This window comes from Balaenoptera borealis (genome assembly GCF_965194805.1).
Source record: "Balaenoptera borealis genome assembly, chromosome: X".
Taxonomy (NCBI): Eukaryota; Metazoa; Chordata; class Mammalia; order Artiodactyla; family Balaenopteridae; genus Balaenoptera; species Balaenoptera borealis.
Genome location: NC_138881.1, coordinates 128,660,126 through 128,682,949, shown reverse-complemented (window position 1 = coordinate 128,682,949; position 22,824 = coordinate 128,660,126). Strand labels below are relative to the sequence as shown.

General features: G+C 38.0%; 1 protein-coding gene across 7 annotated transcripts in view; it reads left to right on the top strand.

Annotated features, from left to right (window-relative positions):
- The window catches only part of F8 (coagulation factor VIII), a 124,729-nt gene that overhangs the window by 66,440 nt on the left and 35,465 nt on the right, over positions 1-22,824 (top strand). For all 7 annotated transcript variants that reach the window (XM_082376401.1, XM_082376404.1, XM_082376400.1 and 4 more), the window contains 5 exons: positions 5,205-8,295; positions 13,739-13,892; positions 15,628-15,840; positions 16,128-16,356; positions 16,546-16,728. In XM_082376401.1, the coding sequence (XP_082232527.1) occupies positions 5,205-8,295; positions 13,739-13,892; positions 15,628-15,840; positions 16,128-16,356; positions 16,546-16,728 (3,870 nt within the window). The remainder of the gene's footprint in view (positions 1-5,204; positions 8,296-13,738; positions 13,893-15,627; positions 15,841-16,127; positions 16,357-16,545; positions 16,729-22,824) is intronic.

Below are 22,824 nucleotides of genomic sequence, written 5' to 3'. Positions count from 1 at the left end.
AGGTAGGAGGCAACTGCAGCTCACCCTGGGGACATAGACACTGGTGGCAGCCATTTGGGGAGCTGATTCTACCAGGAGGACACTGGTGCTGGTAAGCACCATTGTGAAATCCTCCCTCTAGCTTATAAGCCTCAGGACCCATCCCCGCCCTGGCCCAACAGCCTGTAGGCAAAAGTGCTGAGACACCTCATGCCAAGCAACTAACTGGGCATGGACACAGCCCCACCCACCAACAGACAGGCTGCCTTAAGACCCCCTGAGCCCACAGCTGCCCCTGGACATGGCCCTGCCCACCAGAGGGCACGGGATCTGCCCCACAAACCAGTGTGCAGGCACCAGACCCGGGACCCCCAGGGACCTCCAGCCAGAGACCCTGGGACCCAGCTCCACCCACCAGTGGACAGACACCAGCCCCAGAATCCCCTGGGCTCTGGCCCTGCCCTCCAGTGAGCCTGCTCTAGCCTTGGGACCAGCTTCACCCACCAACAGGTGTCACTCTTTGTCACTATTTGCTGTCACTATTTGCAGATGACATGACACTATACATAGAAAATCCTAAAGACACCACCAAAAAACTACTAGAGCTCATCAATTAATTCAGTAAAGTTGTAGGGTCCAAAAATAATATACAGAAAATCTGTTGCATTTCTATACACTAACAACAAACTAAACTATCAGAAAGAGAAATTAAGGAAACAGTCCCATTTACAATCGCATAATAAAGAATAAAATACCTAGGAATAAACCTGCTTAAGGAGGCAAAAGACCTGTACTCAGAAATCTATAAGATGCTGATGAAAGAAATCAAAGATGACACAAACAGATGGAAAGATATACCATGTTCTTGGATTAGAAGAATCAATATTGTCAAAATGACTGTACTACCCAAGGCAATCTACGATCCAATGCAATCCCTATCAAATTACCAATAGCATTTTTCACAGAACTAGAACAAAAATTTTTAAATCTATATGTAAACACAAAAGATAATGAATAGCCAAAACAATCTTGAGAAGGAAAAACAGAACTAGAGGAATCATGTGCCCTGACTTCAGACTGTACTACAAAGCTACAGTAATCAAAACAGTATGGTACTGGTACAAAAAACAGAAATATAGATCAATGGAACACGATAGAGAGCCCAGAAATAAACCCACACACTTATGGTCAATCTGCAACGAAGTGTGCAATAATATACAATGGAGAAAAGACAGTCTCTTCAATAAGTAGAGCTGGGAAAACTGGACAGATACATGTAAGAGAATGATATTAGAAATTCTCTAAGACCATATACAAAAATAAACTCAAAATAAATTAAAGACCTAAATGTGAGACCAAATACTATAAAACTCCTAGAAAAAAACATAGATGAGACACTCTATGACATAAATAGTAGCAATATTTTTTTGGATCTGTCTCTTAAAGGAGATAAAAGCAAAAATAAACAAATGGGACCTAATTAAACTTAAAGCTTTTGCACAGCAAAGGAAACCATCGACCAAAAAAACACAAAAAGACCACCTACTGGGACTTCCCTGGTGGTCCAGTGGTTAAGAATCCGCCTTCCAATGCAGGGGATGCGGGTTCGATCCCTGGTCAGGGAACTAAGATCCCACATGCCATGGGGCAACTAAGCCCATGCGCGCTCTAGAGCCCATGCACCACAACTAGAGAGAAGCCCGCCTGCCCCAACAAAAGATCCCGCATGCTGAAACTAAGACCCAACGCAGCCAAATAAATAAATATTAAAAAAAAAAGACAACTTACTGAATGGGAGAAAATATTTGCAAATGATATGACAAACAAGGAGTTAATATCCAAAATATGTAAACAGCTCACACAACTCAACATCAAAAAAACAAACAGCCCAATTTAAAAAATGGTCAGAAAGCCTGAATAGACATTTTTCCAAAGAAGACTTACAGATGGCTGAGAGGCACATGAAAAGGTGCTCACCATCATTAATCATCAGAGAAATGCAAATCAAAACCACAATGAGGGGCTTCCCTGGTGGCGCAGTGGTTGAGAATCTGCCTGCCAATGCAGGGGACACGGGTTCGAGCCCTGGTCTGGGAAGATCCCACATGCCGCGGACCAGCTGGGCCCATGAGCCACAATTACTGAGCCTGCGTGTCTGGAGCCTGTGCTCCGCAGCAGGAGAGGCCGCGATAGTGAGAGGCCTGTGCACCGTGATGAGGAGTGGCCCCCGCTTGCCGCAATTAGAGGAAGCCCTTGCACAGAAACGAAGACCCAACACAGCCTAAATAAATAAATAAACTTATAAAAAAAAAAAACCACAATGAGATATCACCTCACACTTGTCAGAATGACCATCATCAAAAAGACAACAAATAGCAAATGTTGGCAAGGATGTGGAAAAATGAAAGGCTAATACAATATTGGTGGGAATGCAAATTGGTGCAGCCACCATGGAAAACAGTATGGAGGTTTCTCAAAAAACTAAAAATAGAACTACTATATGACCCAGCAATTCCACTCCTGGGTATATATCCAAAAAAAAAAAAAAGAAAACTCTAATTGAAAAAAAAGATGTGTACCCCAATGTTCATAGCAGCATTATTTACAATTGCCAACCTGAGTGTCCATCAACAGATGAATGGATAAAGAAGATGTAGTATATATATATATATATACAGTGGAATACTACTCAGTCATTGAAAAATGAAGTTTTGCCCTTTGCAACAACATGGATGGACTTGGAGGGTATTATGCTAAGTGAAATATGTGAGACAGAGAAAGACAAATACTGTATGATATCACTTATATATGGAATCTAAAAAATACAACAAACTAGTGAATATAACAAAAAAGCAGCAGACTCACAGATATAGAGAACAAACTAGTGGTTACCAGTGGAGAGAGGGAAGGGGGGAGGGGCACGATAGGGAAAGGGGATTAAGAGGTACAAACTACTATGTATAAAATAAATAAGCTACAAGGATATATACTATGACACAGGGAATATAGCCAATATTTTGTAATAATGATAAATGGAGCATAACCAAATATTGTGAATCACTATGTTGTACACCTGAAACTTATATAATATTGTACATCAACCATACCTCAATGAAAAAGAAGAAAATTTTTGAATAAAAAAAATTTAAATTAAAAAAACTCTCTGAAAAAGAAAAAAGTGATATATATGCGTATATATATATATGATGGAATATTATTCATCCATTAAAAAAGACAATATGGATGAACCTGGAGGGCATTATGCTAAGTGAACTAAGCCAGACGAAGACAAATATTGTATGGAATCACTACTATGGGAAATCTTTTTGAAAAAAAGAAAAAGAAAATGTAGAACTCACAGAAACAGATAGTAGAATGGTGGTTATATCATGTTTTGTAATCTTCTTTTTTTCCCCCTCACTTAATAATGTATTTGATGTTTTTCTATGTCAATAAATATAGATGAACATCATCATTTTAAAAGATTGGTTAATATTCCATGCTAGAAATATTGCACATGATAGGGATATTGCACTATCATTAAAGAGCTCTTGTCTAATGAAGCCTGAGGTGTGCTCCTACCCACTTGTGATCAGCTGGGCTCTGTCTCTCTAGGTTACTTTGATAGGAACTAGCTCCAGGATTGAATATCAGCCTAAATAATTAGTTCATTGAAAGCCCCAGTTATATCACTGAGGTCGGAGGCAGGTCCGTATATTTGTAGTGCTGACCAAATCTCAAACTTGGCCAGGCGTCTTATGCCTGTTTCAGAAGTTGGAGTAGGAGATTGGCAGCTGAGGTGTCTCCAAGGGAATTATAAGTTAATTTTCTTTGCATCTGTGGTTATATCTCCTTTCTTATTTCAAATTTTATATGTGTGGAATTTCTTATATTTATTTGGTTATTTATTTTATTGAGTTTTAATCAAAGAATCAACTCTTCTTTAAGCTCTTGGATTGAAATTTATTAATTAATTACTATAATGTTTTACTTTATTTTTATTCACATATGTAATAGAAAAAGATGTTCTCATTACAAAAATTCAACCAGTACAGATATAACTAAAGCTCCTCTTGATCACTGTTCCCAGGCCCTTCTCAGAGTATGACGGATGTCATTCTAGACCTGTTTATGGAGTTTCATTTCCCCTTTTCTCACCCAATTACTGTCTTCCTCAGGAAAAGGAAGTATTAGATTTATCTAAGTTATAACAGTGGAATTTTTAGAGTGAAAAACCTTATTTAAATTACTCATTTCGGCTCCAGTCCTGGTCTACTCTGACCCAACATGGTTTTATACCATCAAAAATATGCTTTAAATATCATGAAATTGGGTTCTTGTATCCCATGTCTTCATATTTTTTAATATACTCCTTTATTTTGGTAGAAGACATTCTCTAATCATTTCCTGAGAATGGCTGAATTAGAGGTAGATGTTCTGAATCCTTGTATATTAGAAAATGTCTTTATTCTCATTTCCCATTTGAGTGATTATCTGGCTGCACATAGATTGCAGTGTGCATTAATTCCAAAATGTTTGACCACAGGAACCTTTTCCATGGGCATCCCATTGTCTCATAGGGCTCTGTGGAAATATACTTTGAGGAAAGTTTTCTCTTTGAGGAAGAGCTGTATTCAGTGAAGATTTTGCTTGCAAATATTGTGACTTGATGAGACTGTTCAGGTACCTGATCGGTAGCTTAGTAAAGCTGTATTTGTTTTCATTTATGTTTATGCATATACTTTACCACCATGAAATCCTTTTACTCAGATAATCCTGTTCATAGTAGAAATTAATATTGCTAGAACTGTGGTGGGATTTTATGTTATTTGTATCCTAAACCTAAGTCCTGCTCCCTTATGCTTACTTATTCTACAAATTGGTCACCAAAGAGTTCTGTGTGACTAGTAAGACTCTCCACTATTGTGTGTAATTACATTTCTCCATTTTTCTCCATATATGTATATATGTATATTCATTTTAAATCACAGCCCTTTCTTGTGGTCACAAACAGATATACCACAACAGCAGCAATGCAAAACCACTTTTACTACCATTGTTGGACTACTGTTCCATGTGTCAGGGATTTAACCTAACGACCTGCAATATAATGGTACTGAGTAGTATTTTTTCATTTATCTGGGAATAGAAGAGAACCTCTAACAGAGATCTTGCTTGGGACCTGGGTTATGAGTAACCAGAATCTTATTCTTCCTCATCTCCAGGTCTGTGGGTTCTGGGGTGCCACAACTCAGACTTTCGGAACAGAGGCATGACAGCCTTACTGAAGGTTTATAGTTGTGACAGGAACACTGGTGATTATTATGAGGACACATATGAAGATATTCCAACCCTCTTGCTGAATGAAAACAATGTCATTGAACCCAGAAGCTTCTCCCAGAATTCAAGGCACCCTAGCACTAGGCAAATGCAATTCAAAGCCACCACAACTCCAGAAAATGATATAGAGAAGACTGACCCTCAGTCTGGAGAGAGAATGCAGCTGCTTAAAGAACAAAGTGTCTCCTCTAGTGATTTGTTGATGCTCTTGGGACAGAATCCTACTCCACATGGATTATCCTTATCTGATCTCCAAGAAGCCAGAAATAAAGCTAATGATCATTTACCTAGAGCAATAGAAAGAAACAAGGGCCCGTCTGAAGTGGCACATCTCACACCAGAGCTCCATCACAGTGGGGAAAGAGTATCTACTCCTGAGCCAGAGCTGCCATTAAGATTGAATGAGAATTTGGGCACAACTATAACAGTAGAGTTGAAGAAACTTGATTTTAAAATTTCTAGTTCATCGAACAATCTAATGACTCCACCAACAATTCCATCAGGCAATTTGTCAGCAGGTACTGAAAAGACAGGTTCCTTAGGACCCCCAAATATGCCAGTTAATTTTAGTAGTCAATTAGGTGCCATTGTATTTGGCAAAAATTCATCTCACTTTATTGGGTCTGGTGTACCTTTGGGCTTGAGTAAAGAAGATAATGATTCCAAGTCGTTAGAAGCAGTTTTAACAAATAGTCAAGAAAGTTCACTGGGAGAAAATGTATTATCAGTGGAGAGTGATAGGTTATTTAAAGAGGAAGGAGTTCGTGGACCTGCTTCATTGACCAAAGATGATGCTTTGTTTCAAGTTAATATCTCTTTGGTTAAGACAAACAAGGCACTAGTTAACTCAACAACTAATACAAAGACTCACATTGATGACCCAGCATTATTAATTGAGAATAGTACATCAGTCTGGCAAGATATTATGTTAGAAAGTAATACTGAGTTTCAAGAAGTAACTTCCTTGATTCATGATGAAATGTTTATGGACAAAAATACTACAGCTTTGGGACTAAATCATGTGTCAAATAAAACTACTTCATCAAAAAATATGGAAATGATCCACCAAAACAAAGAAGACTCTGTGCCACTAGATGCAGAATATCCAGATACATCATTCTTCAAGACTCTGCCAGATTCAACAAATTGGATAAAAAGGACCCATGGCAAGAACTCCCTAAGCTCTGGGCAAAGGCCCAATCCAAAGCAATTAACATCTTCGGGATCAGAAAAATCTGTGAAAGATCAGAATTTCTTGTCAGAGAAGAATAAGGTGGTAGTAGGAGAGGATGAATTTAGCAAGGGCACAGGTCTTAAAGAGATGATTTTTCCAAATAGCAAGAACGTATTTCTTACTAACTTGGCTAATGTCCAAGAAAATGATACACACAATCAAGGAAAAAAGTCTCAGGAAGAGATAGAAAGGAAAGAAAAATTAATCCAAGAGAATGTAGTTTTGCCTCAGGTGTATACAGTGACTGGAACTAAGAAATTTCTGAAGAACCTTTTTTCACTAAGCACTAAGCAAAATGTAGAAGGTTTAGATGAGGAGACATATACTCCAGTACTTCAAGACACCAGGTCATTAAATGGCTCAGCAAAAAGAGCAGGAATTCACATGGCCCATTTCTCAAAAATAAGGGAGGAAGCAAACTTGGAAGACTTGGGAAACCAAACAAAGCAAATGCTAGATAAATATCCAAGCACCACAAAGATGTCTCCTATTCCAAGTCAGCAGAAGGCTATACCTCAGCGTGATAAGCGGGATTTGAAACAATTCAGACTCCCACTAGAAGAAATAAAGCTTGAAAGGGAGGTAATTCTGAATGACACCTCAACTCAGTGGTCCAAAAACATGAAATATTTGACCCAGGGCACCTTCACACAGATAGAGTACAACAGGAGGGAGAAAAGGGCCATTACTCAGTCATTCTTATCAGATTGTTCTATGAGGAGTCATGACATCATTCAAACAAATGGCTCTGCATTACCCATTGCACAGGTATCAGTATTCCCATCAATTAGACCTACAGATCTGACCAAGATTCCATCCCAGGACAACTCTTCTCATCCTCCAGCATCCGCCTGTAGTTATAGCTTTGTGGAAAGGAGTTCTGGGGTCCAAGAAAGCAGTCATTTCTTACAAGGAGCCAAGAGAAATAACCTTTCTTTAGCCTTCCTAACCTTGGAAGTGATTGAAGGTCAAAGAAAGATCAGCGCCCTAGGGAAACGGGCCACAAACTTACTCATGTACAAGAAACTTGAGAACACTGTTGTCTTGAAACCAGGATTGCCTGAAGCATCTGGCAAAGTTGTTCATCAGGAAGACTTTTTCCATACAAAAACTAGCAATGATTCTCCTGCCCACCTGGATCTCAGGGAAGAGATACTCCTTCAGAAAACACAGGGACTTGTTAAATTGAATAAAGTAAATAGATCTGGAAAAGTGCCCTTTCTGAAATGGGCAACAGAAAGCTCTGAAAATACTCCCCCCAAGCTGCTGGGTCCCCTTGCTTGGGATAACCAATATGCTACCCTGATACCAAGAGAAGAGAAATCCCTAGAGAAGTCACAAAAACACACAGCTTTTAAGACAAAAGACATCATTTTGCCCCTGGACCCTTGTGAAAACAATCATTCAATAGCAGCAATAAATGAAGTACAAGATAAGACCCAAAGAGAAGCCACCTGGGTAAAGCAAGGAGGGACTAGAAGGTTGTGGTCTCAGAATCCACCAGTCTTGAAACGCCATCAAAGGGAAATAACCCTTACTACTTTCCAGCCAGAGGAAGACAAAATTGACTATGATGATACTTTCTCAATTGATACGAAGAGAGAAGATTTTGACATTTATGATGAGGAGGAAAATCAGGGCCCCCGCAGCTTTCAAAAGAGAACGCGACACTATTTTATTGCTGCAGTGGAGCGGCTCTGGGATTATGGGATGAATAGATCCCCCCATGCACTAAGAAACAGGTATGGGTACATTGATTATTCCTTTGTCCTACTGTTGTGACCTTTGATTTTTACCAGGTGCTGAAACAATAGGAAAGGCACAACCAGCAGTGAGACTCCAAAGATTGAGGAAGCTGAGAACCAGATGGCAAAGTCTAGATGAAGCTGAGGAGCAAATGGGAGATTAGATGATGACACTAGCAATGAGAGTTACGGGATGGTAAACCCAGATGGCATGAAACTCACTCTGGTGGGATGGTGAAGAAGAGGGGTCTACGAAAGGGTAGGGGGGTCAGAGTCAAGAAGCAGCCATGGGGAGCAGGAAGAAAGTCAGCCTCACCTATCAGCCCTATGAGCTGCAGGGTAAGGTTTAGTCTCCTGAGAGAGCCCTGATAGAGGCAGGAGGAAGCAGTGAAGTGTGTGGTAAAGAGATTGAGGATGCAGGGAAAGCTGTTTTCCATAGTACTGGGGATCCAGAGGGCAAAGTGGGAGGATTTGATTGTTAGGGGAGCAGAGGGAGGTTGGGCAGGGGAGAGAAAGCACAGAGACATTTGGAAGATAAACATAAGGAGAGTCAATCAGTCAACCAATATTTATTGAGCACCTATTATATGCCAGACACTTGCATAGACACTGGAGTGCAGCAAAGTAGGAGCTTACATTCTACTGGGGAGAGCAAGGGACAATAAATTAGTAGAAAACTAAATAGGGGGAATCTTGGTGCCGTTCAAAAGGTAGACTTGAATAATATGGTAGAGTGACGGGGGTGTTACTTTAGCTGTGATGGTCAGAGAAATTCTCTTTGTGGAGTTGAGACCTAAATGATGATAAGAGGTCAGCTAACAGAGGTCTGAGAGAAGACATTTCCGGCAGAGGGAACAGGAAATGCAAAGGCCCTGAGAATGAAACAAGTTTTAGCATGTTTGAGGAACAAAAAAGGACCAACATGACTGTAGTACAGTAAGGAAGTGTGTGCAGGGGTAGGGAGATGAGGTGGCAGAGATGAGCAGTGGTCAGATAATATAGGTCCTAGAGGAAGGGTAGATGCTCTCCCTCTTCATTAGTCATTGTCACTTCCCAGCCTTGCTTTCTACCTCAAATGAGCCCTTATTGCTGCACAGCAACCGTAGAATATTTCCTGCTCTCCTGGACCTCTATCTTACATTTTCTGCTTTTTCCCTAAATCTCCAACACGTTTTGCCCATTCTCCAACACCCCTTCTCACTCCTAGTTGATGCTTTGCAGTGAACTCCACAGACTTCCAACACCACATTTACTGACATCTGTACCAATATACTGCCCAGTTTTGCACTCGATCCCATCCTTTCTCCCTTCATAAAAAACGTTGCTTTAGCAAGTCCCTTGTTCTCTCTTACATCATCAGTTTCTCACTTTCCACTGGATTAGTCTCACCAGCGTCAATCAAGCTATTGATTAGAACAGGGTAGTGGTGGTGAAAATCAAAAGAAATGTAAGGATGTTGATTATGATTTAAAGATAAGCAGAGAGGGCTTGGTGTTAGATTGAGTATGGGGAGGAATGGTGAGAGAAGACTCAAAGAAGATTTTCGGGTTTTGTCCTGAGCAACTAGGTGGATGATAGTGACATTTAATGAGATGTGGAAGGCTTGAAGCAGAACAGATTTATTTGAGGAAACACTCAAGGGTCTGTTTTGTACATATTTAATTTGAGATGCCTATTAGAGATCCAAGTTGAGTTTTTTAAAAATTTATTTTCTTTTAATTTTTTTTGGCTGCATTGGGTCTTAATTGCGGCACGCGGGATCTTCATTGAGGCATGCAGGATCTTCTCATTGCAGCGCACGGGCTCTTCGTTGTGGCGTGCGGGCTTCTCTCTAGTTGTGGCATGCTGGCTCCAGGGCACATGGGCTCTGTAGTTTGTGGCACATGGGATCTCTAGTTGAGGCTCGCGAGCTCAGTAGTTGTGGCACACGGGCTTAGTTGCCCCGTGGCCTGTGGGATCTTAGTTCCCCGACCAGGGATCGAACCCACGTCCCCTGCATTGAAAGGTGGATTCTTTACCACTGGACCACCAGGGAAGTCCCCAAGTTGAGATGTTGAGTAGGCAGTTAGATATATGAGTCTGGAATCCAAGGAAGAGGTCTGTGCTAAAGATACAAATTTAAGAGTTATGAGCTTATTAATAGCATTCAAATAAGACTTGATGGGATGATGAGGGAGTAAAAGTAGATGTAAACCGTGCCCACTTTACGCTAGGTCCCCAAAGGGCTACATGCTCAAAGTAATGGTAAACCAGTTAACTTGCACTTCATTGACTTACAGCCCAGTTTTCTGTCATCTGTGTTGTCCATGAAATCTCTATTCTTGATCAAAATTTAAGCATGTCTTGGATTGGCAGTGCCTGCAGACATCTGGCTGAAGAATACATAAAACCTCTCTAGTGTAAGAAACCAACATTCTAGGCCTCAAGTTATTTTCACAAATATTCCAGATACAACTTCTAGCACACAAAGATACTGGGTATGAAATAAAACAAGAAAAATAAGCAAGAAACCACAACTAAGGAGTCCACATGCCGCAACTAAGGAGCCGGCAAACTGCAACTAAGACCCAGTGCAACCAAATAAATAAATAAATAAATAAATATTTTTTAAAAATCTAAGTACTCAGTTAAGTAGAAAGGAAACTTTAAAGCAAGAGGTTTGTAGAGATACAGAGGAAATGTTATAATAATAAAACAGTCAATTCAATAGGCAGCCATACATTCCTAAATTACTATGAACCTAATAATATAGTTTTAAAATACATAAAGCAAAACTTGACAGACTTAAATAGAGAAATAGATAAATTCTCAATCATTATCATCGCTTCTATTCAATACTGTACTGAACACTCAAGCAGTAAACACATATAAAAGGTATAAAGGTTGAAAAGAAAGAAATAAAACTGTCCTTGCGTACAGATGATATGATTTTATACATATAAAAAATGTTTACAAATAAGTGATTAGAATTAACTAGGAAGGTTAGCAGGTTTGTAGAATTGAAAATCAGTATACAAAATCTATTATATATCGATATAGTAGCAGCAGACAGGTAGAAAATGAAATTAGAAGAATGTGTCATTTACAATGGAATGAAATAGTAACAAGTACCTAGAAATAAGTATGACAAAAATTTTTCAAGACCTCTATGGAAAAACCTATGGAAATTTATTGGGAAACTTTAAAGAAGACCTAAGTAGATGCCAAGATATACCATGTACATGTACTGGAAAATGCGATATTATGAAAATGTAAACTATCCCCAAACCGATCTATAGATTTGGCACAACCTATGTGAAAATCTCAACAAGTATTTTCTCTTGCAGAACTCAACAAGCCTGATTTTAAAATTACTAAGAAAATGCAAAGCGCCAAGAATAGCCAAGACCCTCTTGAGGAAAAGGAACAAGATGGGAGGAATTGCTGTATAACATATTGAGACTTATTTTAAAGCTATAGTAATGTGATAATTGGCTTAGGAGTAAACAAATAGGTCAGTGAAAGAAAACAGAAAATCCAAAACTAGACTAACACATTTATAGGCATTTGATTTATGGAAAAGGTGTCACAGAAGAGCAGTTTTCAATAAATGTGCTGAAATTTTTTGATATCCGTATGGAAAGACATTAAACTAGATCCCTAACTCACACCATACACAAAAATCCACTAACAGTGGGTTACAAGTCTAAACATAAACGTAAAACCTTAAATCTCTTAGAAAGAAAAAAGTAAGAGAATATCTCAATAACTTCAGGGTAGGAAAAGAAAGAGAATTTATATCAAGATACAAAAAGCACTAACCATGAAGAATTTTTAAATAGATTTCACTACATTAAAATTATGAATTTATGCTCATCAAAAGATAACAAAAAGGGAATGAAAAAATAGCCACAGAAGGGAAGATGTTTGCAGCACAAAAGGCCAACAAAGGCTTATATCAAGAATATATAGAGTACTCCTTTGAATCATTAAGAAAAAAAAGCTGATTATCCAATAGAAAAATTGGCACAAAAAAGAAGAAAACAAACTTGGATAGGCATTCCACAAGAGGAAATCCAAATGGCTACTACCCATAAGAAATTAACCTCATTATTAATCAGGGAAATGCAAAATAAAACCACAGAGACACTGCTATGCAACCAGTAGCATGGCCAAAAATGTAAAAACACAGTCAATATCAAGTGTTTGTGAAGATTTGGAGCAAATGGAACTCTCATACATTGCTGATGAAAATGGAAAATGGTGCAGTTCCACTCCTAGATATGTGCCCAGCAGAAATGCATACAAAGGTTCATAGCAGGACTATGTATAAGCACCAAAAATTACTCGAATGTACATGATTGTGTTATATTCACACAATGGAATATTATACAGCAATAGGAATGAACAAACTATAGCTACACACACAACGTAGACGAACCACAACCATAATGCTGAGTAAAAAAATCACAAACAAAAGAATGTATGCAATATGGTTCCATTTGCATACTTCAAAAATAGGCAAAACTAAGCTATATTCTTTAGGTATGTATACATAAGTGGTACAGTTATGAACAAAATCAAATAAATAATTATAAACATCAGAATGGGGATTACATTTCGTGGGAAGGGAGAGGGTGTGATTGAAAAGGTAGATAACAGTGAGTCTTCTGGGCTGCTGGAAAAGTTCTTGATCTTAGTGGTGGTTGCATTTTTTGTATCAAAAGCGTTTATGTTTTATGCACTTTATTGTATAGTTTTAGTTCGCAGTTTTTACAGAATTTTTAAAAAGCAAAGAAAAGTGATCCAAGGACTGAACACTGAGGCTCTCATATTTAGAGTATGTTTATAAACCCTACATCCATTCAACGTTCAACAAATTTTTTTTGAGCACCTACTATGTGCCAGGCACTTGTTCCAGCTGCTGGAGTACAACAGTGGACAAAACAGACAAATCCCCCTGCTTTCATGGATCTTATATACTAGAGAAGCCTGGGGAGAGTGTGTCCAGGAGGATGGAGTGGTTAACTATGCAAAATGTTGCTTAGATGTTGAGTAAGATGAGGACATAAAATTGACTATTGGCTTTGATAAGCCACTTGCATGATTTTGTTACCACCTAAATATAGATGATCTTCATCTAGACCTCTTTTGTGAACTCCCAGTCTCCGTGTATTTCCCAATATAATTCCCACAGATACCCCATGTGTCCAAAACTGTATACACCAACCTACCCTTCTAGGGTTCTCCATCTCAGTGAACTGCATCACCATCCTTCCATTTGCCCAAATCAGGAACCGGGAAGTTATCTTTAATCCCTCTTTCTCCCTCCCTTCTCCATTACATTTCCAGTTCATCACTTCTACCAAATGTATCTCAAATACAGGGAAGACAACAATGTGAGGCATTTCTACCCACCTGGTCCATGAGAATATTACTTTTCCTCTGCTTTTTTCTCCAGAGCTGAGACTGGAGGTGTACCTCAGTTCAAAAAGGTGGTATTTGAGGAATTTGCTGATGGCTCCTTTACTCAGCCCTTATACCGTGGAGAACTAAATGAACATTTGGGACTCTTGGGACCATATATAAGAGCAGAAGTCGAAGACAATATCATGGTAAGTTGAGGACAATGAAATTACAAGAAAATTAATCCCGTATATGTTTTTTAGATTTCTGATTCTAAAAATAATGGCCATAAAAAAGAATGAAATAATGCCATTTGTAGCAACATGGATGGACCTAGAGATTGTCATACTGAGTGAAGTAAGTCAGACAGAGAAAGAGAAATATCATATGTTATCACATATATGGAATCTTTAAAAAGGGTACAAATGAATTTATTTACAAAACAAATAGAGTCACAGATGTAGAAAACAAAACTTATGGTTACCGGGGGGAAGGGGGGTGGGAGGGATAAATTTAAATTTTTTTAAATAAAAATAATGTATTCTCACCTTTGAAAAAGTTTAAAGTATAGAAAACAAGGAAGTTGAAAAATAATACCATAATTATCATTTTGCTGTATGTTCTTATGATTTTCCTATGTATTCTCTTTATGTATTCAAAATTATATAATGCATCATCCTACTTCTTTTCTAAATAAATGTGTCATAAACATTTCTTGTGCCGTTAAAAACACTTCCTACATATATTTTTAAATGACGGAATATTAGTCCATTATATGATTTTATGGTTTACTTAACCGTTTACTTTGAACAACCTTTTAGATAGTTTCTTTTTTTTTTTTACTGTTTAAGTAATGCTGCAGCCACAACCCTTTTCCTAGGATAAAATTCCAGGAGTGCAATATACATGAACATTTTAAGACTTTCTCTAATGAATTATCTATTAATGTTCTTTGCATAGTTGAAATTTTTGGAGGGAGTGCTTTTCTTGTTCATTTATATTACCTTGTATATTATAGATCATTGATATATTAATGATCATTGATCATTTTAGTGAATAATATTTTTCCAAGTTTGTTTTCTCTTAATGTTGTATATAATGGTTTTTAAAATAAAACAGGTTTGAAATTTTAGGTAGTAACCCATAAATCTTTCCTTTATGACACTTTCATAGCTTTTTTGTTTATAAAAATCCGTCCCTATACAGAGGTTTTTTTTTCTTAAAATCACCTATACTTTTTTCAACTTTCTTTTACAGTTTAATTTCTTAACATTTAACTTTTTAATCCATCAATAATTCCTGTAGACTAGAATTTGTTTTTGGTGTGTGTGAGCCAAAGATCAAGGTAGTTTTATTTTTTCCAGAAACAGTCATCCATTGTCCCAATTGATTGTTTACACGAAGGATATAGGAGGATCTAAAATTATAGGATTGTGAGTGAATTTTCTTCTGACTTCAATTTTATTTTACTTTCCATATATCACATGAAAATGTATAATTTTTTTTTAATTTGAAAAACAAGTCTTCTTTAAAGATCATAAGTATTCATCCTGGTATTTGTCATGAAGAACCTTAATTTAAGAGTATCAGTTCCTGGGGTTATGGTCTCTTAAAACCACTGTGGTGATATTTTCCCTTTTACTTTGGAATTGCTTTTAAGTATTTAGAAATTTTCTCCTTTGCAACTTTGAGTTCATGCCTTAAAGATTTTGGAATTCAAAAATGTCTCAGTTTCTTTTGTAGATCTTTAGGTTTGGGTTCTAATGACATCCATACTCTGTACCATTTCCTCCAGCTATTAAAAACCTGGATAAAGACCCCCCAAATCGGCATTGCTATTAGGGATATAAACCCTAACCTAAGAACTTTACAAGATCTTAAAACATAACACTTGCTTTTTTTAATTTCTTTTCTTTTCTTTTTTTTTTTTTTCTTGCTCTGCAGGTAACATTTAAAAACCAGGCATCTCGTCCCTACTCCTTCTATTCTAGCCTTATTTCTTATGAGGAAGATCAGAGGCAAGGAGCAGAACCTAGAAAAAAGTTTGTCAAGCCTAATGAAACCAAAACTTACTTTTGGAAAGTGCAGCACCATATGGCACCAACTAAAGATGAGTTTGACTGCAAAGCCTGGGCTTATTTTTCTGATGTTGATCTGGTAAGCAGGTCTATGTTGTGCTGGCCCCTTTCTGGTTTAAAAGAAAGGGTCTTTTTGTTATGTTTGAAGTTTGGTATTTATCCTAAGCATAATGGGAAGCTTTAGATAGGGGAGGTGTCATCATATTTATGACTTAGACATATCGCTCTGGAATCTACTAAAGAGGAAGAAATTGTACTGTGGGAAGATGGGGAGTGGGTTGGAGTGTCATAAAAGTTGATGAGAAATGCACTCTGGTTCATGGGTGAGAGAACTTTTGCTCATAGAACTGGTGTCTTTCCTCTCAGGAAAAAGATGTGCACTCAGGCTTGATTGGACCCCTTCTGATCTGCCGCACAAACACTCTGAGCGCTGCTTATGGGAGACAAGTGACAGTGCAGGAATTTGCTCTGTTTTTCACTATTTTTGATGAGACCAAGAGCTGGTACTTCACTGAGAACATGGAAAGGAACTGCAGGGCTCCCTGCAACATCCAGATGGAGGACCCCACTTTTAGAGCAAAGTATCGCTTCCATGGTAATATATTCCACACCCAAATATTACTCGCTGTGAAATGAACCTTGAGCCTGAGGTTTGGACATTGTATGATTTGAGACTATATGTGTGGGAGTGGAATCCTCATAGGAATCAATATTTTTGACTGGAGTGGAGGGAAAGACACTTATATAATAGATTTTAACAGCTTTCTCTGTGTTCTTTCTCCAGCAATCAATGGCTATGTGATGGATACACTACCTGGTTTAGCAATGGCTCAGGATCAAAAGATCCGATGGTATCTGCTCAGCATGGGCAGCAATGAAAATATCCATTCTATTCATTTCAGTGGACATGTGTTCACTGTACGGAAAAAGGAGGAGTATAAAATGGCAGTCTACAATCTCTACCCGGGTACGAGCCACTTTGTGTTCTTTCTTCAACTTACTGTGCCTGCTGAAAACCTACTTTAAAGGTCTATGCCCTGGGGATATGTCCAGTGAACAAAGCAGACCAACTCCCTGCTCTCGGGTAGCTTACTTTTTCAAGTAACTTTACCCTACAGAGAGATAATAAATAAATTAGCAAGTGAACATGATAATTTCAGATACAGATAATGTGCTATAAAGGAAATAGAACAGAATAAATGGATAATTGATGTCACAGCACTTTCCTAGGAAAAAGGGATTTTTCTACCACCTCAAATCCCACATGGCACCAGTAGTTTCCCAAAGACTGATTTGTTTATGTATGAAAGCAATATATTGATTAAGCACTCCTCACAATGTTGATCAAAACATAATTTCATTTTAGTTCTGCAGTGTCCCTTTAAAACAGGTTTAATAGTGGAAGTAAACTTCCCCTGTTTCTGTGTAAAAATTCTGATAAGCCCAGTGACTTTTCTGTTCACTATTTTTTTTTTTAAACATCTTTATTGGAGTATAGTTCCTTTACAGTGGCGTGTTAGTTGCTGCTGTATAACAAAGTGAATCGGCTATACGTATACATATATCCCCATAGCCCCTCCCTCTTGCGTCTCCCTCCCACCCTATCCCACCCCTCTAGGTGGTCACAAACCACCGAGCTGATCTCCCTGTGCTATGCGGCTGCTTCCCACTAGCTATCTATTTTACATTTGGTAGTATATATAAGTCCATGCCACTCTCTCACTTCGTCCCAGCTTACCCTTCCCCCTCCCCATGTCCTCAAGTCCATTCTCTATGTCGCTTCTTTATTCCTTTCCTGCCCCTAGGTTCTTCAGAACCTTTTTTTTTTAATTCTATATATATGTGTTAGCATACGGTATTTGTTTTTCTCTTTCTGACTTACTTCACTCTGTACGACTGACTCTGGGTCCATCCACCTCACTACAAATAACTCAATTTTGTTTCTTTTTATGTCTGACTAATATTCCATTGTATATATGTGCCATATCTTCTTTATCCATTCCTCTGTCAATGGACACTTAGGTTGCTTCCATGTCCTGGCTATTGTAAATAGTGCTGCAGTGAACATTGTGGTACATGACTCTTTTTGAATTATGGTTTTCTCAGGGTATATGCCCAGTAGTGGGATTGCTGAGTCGTATGGTAGTTCTATTTTTAGTTTTTTAAGGAACCTCCATACTATTCTCCATAGTGGCTGTATCAATTTATGTCCCCACCAATAGTGCAAGAGGGTTCCCTTTGCTCCACACCCTCTCCAGCATTTATTGTTTCTAGACTTTTTGATGATGGCCATTCTGACTAGTGTGAGATGGTATCTCATTGTAGTTTTGATTTGCATTTCTCTAATGATTAGTGATGTTGAGCATCCTTTCATGTGTTTGTTGGCAATCTGTATATCTTCTTTGGAGAAATGTCTATTTAGGTCTTCTGCCCATTTTTGGATTGACTTGGTTTATTTTTGATAGTGAGCTGCATGAGCTGCTTGTATATTTGGGAGATTAATCCTTTGTCAGTTGCTTTGCTTGCAAATATTTTCTTCCATTCTGAGGGTTGTCTTCTCGTCTTGTTTGTGGTTGCCTTTGCTGTGCAAAAGCTTTTAAGTTTCATTAGGTCCCATTTGTTTATTTTTGTTTTTATTTCCATTTCTCTAGGAGGTGGGTCTAAAAGGATCTTGCTGTGATTTATGTCATAAGGTGTTCTGCCTGTGTTTTCCTCTAAGAGTTTTATAGTGTCTGGCCTTACATTTAGGTCTTTAATCCATTTTGAATTTATTTTTGTGTATGGTGTTAGGAAGTGTTTTAATTTCATTCTTTTACATGTAGCTGTCCAGTTTTCCCAGCACAACTTATTGAAGAGGCTCTCTTTTCTCCATTGTCTATTCTTGCCTCCTTTATCAAAGATAAGTTGACCATATGTGCGTGGGTTTATCTCTGGACTTAGGAATCCTGTTCCATTGATCTGTATTTCTGTTTTTGTGCCAGTACCGTACTGTCTTCGTGACTGTAGCTTTGTAGTATAGTCTGAAGTCAGGGAGCCTGATTCCTCCACCTCCATATTTCTTTCTCAAGATTGCTTTGGCTATTCAGGATCTTTTGTGTCTCCATACAAATTTTAAGATTTTTTGTTCTAGTTCTGTGAAAAATGCCATTGGTAGTTTGATAGGGATTGCATTGAATCTGTAGATTGCTTTGGGTAGTAGAGTCATTTTCACAATGTTGATTCTTCCAATCCAAGAACATGGTATATCTCTCCATCTGTTTGTATCATCTTTAATTTCTTTCATCAGTGTCTTATAGTTTTCTGCATACAGGTCTTTTGTCTCCTTAAGTAGGTTTATTCCTAGGTATTTTATTCTTTTTGTTACAATGGTAAATGGGAGTGTTTCCTTAATTTCTCTTCAGATTTTTTTGTCATTAGTGTATAGGAATGCAAGAGATTTCTGTGTATTAATTTTGTATCCTGCTACTTTACCAGAGTCATTGATTAGCTCTAGTAGTTTTCTGGTAGCATCTTTAGGATTCTCTATGTATAGTATCATGTCATCTGCAAACAGTGACAGTTTTACTTCTTCTTTTCAATTTGGATTCCTTTTATTTCTTTTTCTTCTCTGATTGCCATGGCTAAAACTTCCAAAACTATGTTGAATAATAGTGGTGAGAGTGGGCAACCTTGTCTTGTTCCTGATCTTAGTGGAAATGGTTTCAGTTTTTCACCATTAAAAACGATGTTGGCTGTGGGTTTGTCATATATGGCCCATATATTGCCATATATGGGCCATATATGGTTGAGGTAAGTTCCCTCTATGCCTACTTTCTGGAGCGTCTTTATCATAAATGGGTGTTGAATTTTGTCAAAAGCTTTTTCTGCATCTATTGAGATGATCACATGGTTTTTATCCTTCAGTTTGTCAATATGGATTATCACATTGATTGATTTGCGTATATTGAAGAATCCTTGCATTCCTGGGATAAACCCCACTTGATCATGGTGTATGATCCTTTTAATGTGCTGTTGGATTCTGTTTGCTAGTATTTTGTTGAGGATTTTTGCATTTATGTTCATCAGTGATATTGGCTTGTAGTCTTCTTGTGTGTGTGTGGCATCTTTGTCTGGTTTTGGTATCAGGGTGATGGTGGCCTCGTAGAATGAGTTTGGGAGTGTTCCTCCCTCTGCTATATTTTGGAAGAGTTTGAGAAGGATAGGTGTTAGCTCTTCTCTAAATGTTTGATAGAATTCGCCTGGGAAGCCATCTGGTCCTGGGCTTTTGTTTGTTAGAAGATTTTTAATCACAGTTTCAATTTCAGTGCTTGTGATTGGTTTGTTTATATTTTCTATTTCTTCCTGGTTCAGTCTCAGAAGGTTGTGCTTTTCTAAGAATTTTTCCATTTCTTCCAGGTTGTCCATTTTATTGGCATATAGTTGCTTATAGTAATCTCTCATGATCCTTTGTATTCTGCAGTGTCAGTTGTTACTTCTCCTTTTTCATTTCTAATTCTATTGATTTGAGTCTTCCTCCTTTTTTTCTTGATGAGTCTGGCTAATGGTTTATCAATTTTGTTTATCTACTCAAAAAAACAGCTTTTCATTTTATTGATCTTTGCTGTTGTTTCCTTCATTTCTTTTTCATTCATTTCTGATCTGATCTTTATGATTTCTTTCCTTCTGCTAACTTTGGGGTTTTTTTGTTCTTCTTTCTCTAATTGCTTTGGGTGTAAGGTTAGGTTGTTTATTTGAAATGTTTCTTGTTTCTTGAGATAGGATTGTATTGCTATAAACTTCCCTTTAGAACTGCTTTTGCTGCACCCCATAGGTTTTAGGTCGTCGTGTTTTCATTGTCATTTGTTTCTAGGTATTTTTTTATTTCCTCTTTGATTTCTCCAGTGATCTCTTGGTTATTAAGTAGTGTATTGTTTAGCCTCCATGTGTTTGTATTTTTTACAGTTTTTTTTCCTGTAATTGATATCTAGTCTCATAGTGTTGTGGTCAGAAAAGATACTTGATACGATTTCAATTTTCTTAAATTTACCAAGGCTTGATTTGTGACCCAAGATATGATCTATCCTGGAGAATGTTCCATGAGCACTTGAGAAGAAAGTGTATTCTGTTGTTTTTGGATGGAATGTCCTATAAATATCAAGTCCATCTTATTTAATGTGTCATTTAAAGCTTGTGTTTCCTTATTTATTTTCATTTTGGATATCTGTCCATTGGTGAAAGTGGGGTGTTAAAGTCCCCTACTATGATTGTGTTACTGTTGATTTCCCCTTTCATGGCTGTTAGCATTTGCGTATGTATTGAGGTGCTCCTATGTTGAGTGCATAAATATTTATAATTGTTATATCTTCTTCTTGGATTGATCCCTTGATCATTATGTAGTGTCCTTCTTTGTCTCTTGTAATAGTCTTTATTTTAAAGTCTATTTTGTCTGATATGAGAATTGCTACTCCAGCTTTCTTTTGATTTCTTTTTGCATGGAATATCTTTTTCCATCCCCTCACTTTCAGTCTGTATGTGTCCCTAGGTCTGAAGTGGGTCTCTTGTAGACAGCATATATACAGGTCTTGTTTCTGTATCAATTCAGCCAGTCTGTGTCTTTTGGTTGGAGCATTTAATCCATTTACATTTAAGGTAATTATCGATATGTATGTTCCTATTACCATTTTCTTAATTGTCTTGGGTTTGTTATTGTAGGTCTTCTCCTTCTCTTGTGTTTCCCACTTAGAGAAGTTCCTTTAGCATTTGTTGTAGAGCTGGTTTGGTGGTGCTGAATTCTCTTAGCTTTTGCTTGTCTGTAAAGCTTTTGATTTCTCCATCAAATCTACATGAGATCCTTGCCGGGTAGAGTAATCTTGGTTGTAGGTTTTTCCCTTTCATCACTTTAAATATGTCCTGCCACACCCTTCTGGCTTGCAGAGTTTCTGCTGAAAGATCAGCTGTTAACCTTATGGGGATTCCCTTGTATGTTATTTGTTGCTTTTCCCTTGCTGCTTTTAATATTTTTCTTTGTATTTAATTTTTGATAGTTTGATTAATATGTGTCTTGGCTTGTTTCTCCTTGGATTTATCCTGTATGGGACTCTCTGTGCTTTCTGGACTTGATTAACTATTTCCTTTACCATATTAGGGAAGTTTTCAAGTATAATCTCTTCAAATATTTTCTCAGTCCCTTTCTTTTTCTCTTCTTCTTATGGGACCCCTATAATTCGAATGTTGGTGCGTTTAATGTTGTCCCAGAGGTCTCTGAGACTGTCCTCAATTCTTTTCATTCTTTTTTCTTTATTCTGCTCTGTGGCAGTTATTTCCACTATTTTATCTTCCAGGTCACTTATCCGTTCTTCTGCCTCAGTTATTCTGCTATTGATTCCTTCTAGAGAATTTTAAATTTCATTTATTGTGTTGTTCATCATTGTTTGTTTGCTCTTTAGTTCTTCTAGGTCCTTGTTAAAAGTTTCTTGTATTTTCCCTATTCTATTTCCAAGATTTTGGATCATCTTTACTATCATTACTCTGAATTCTTTTTCAGGCAGACTGCCTATTTCCTCTTCATTTGTTTGGTCTGGTGGGTTTTTACCTTGCTCCTTCATCTGATGCGTATTTCTCTGTCTTCTCATTTTGCTTAACTTGCTGTGTTTGGGGTCTCCTTTTTGCAGGCTGCATGTTCATAGTTCTCATTGTTTTTGGTGCCTGCCCCCCATGGGTAAGTTTGGTTCAGAGGGTTGTGTAGGCTTCCTGGTGTAGGGGACTGGTGCCTGTGTTCTGGTGGATGAGGCTGGATCTTGTCTTTCTGGTGGACAGGACCACGTCCAGTGGTGTGTTTTGGGGTGTCTGTGAACTTATTATGATTTTAGGCAGCCTGTCTTGTAATGGGTGGGGTTATGTTCCTGTCTCGCTAGTTGTTTGGCATGGGGCATCCAGCAGTGGAGCTTGCTGGTAATTGAGTGGAGCTGGGTCTTAGCGTTGAGATGGAGATCTCTGGGAGAGCTCTTGCCGTTTGATATTACATGGGGCCGGGAGGTCTCTGGTGGTCCAATGTCCTGAACTTGGCTCTCCAACCTCAGAGGCT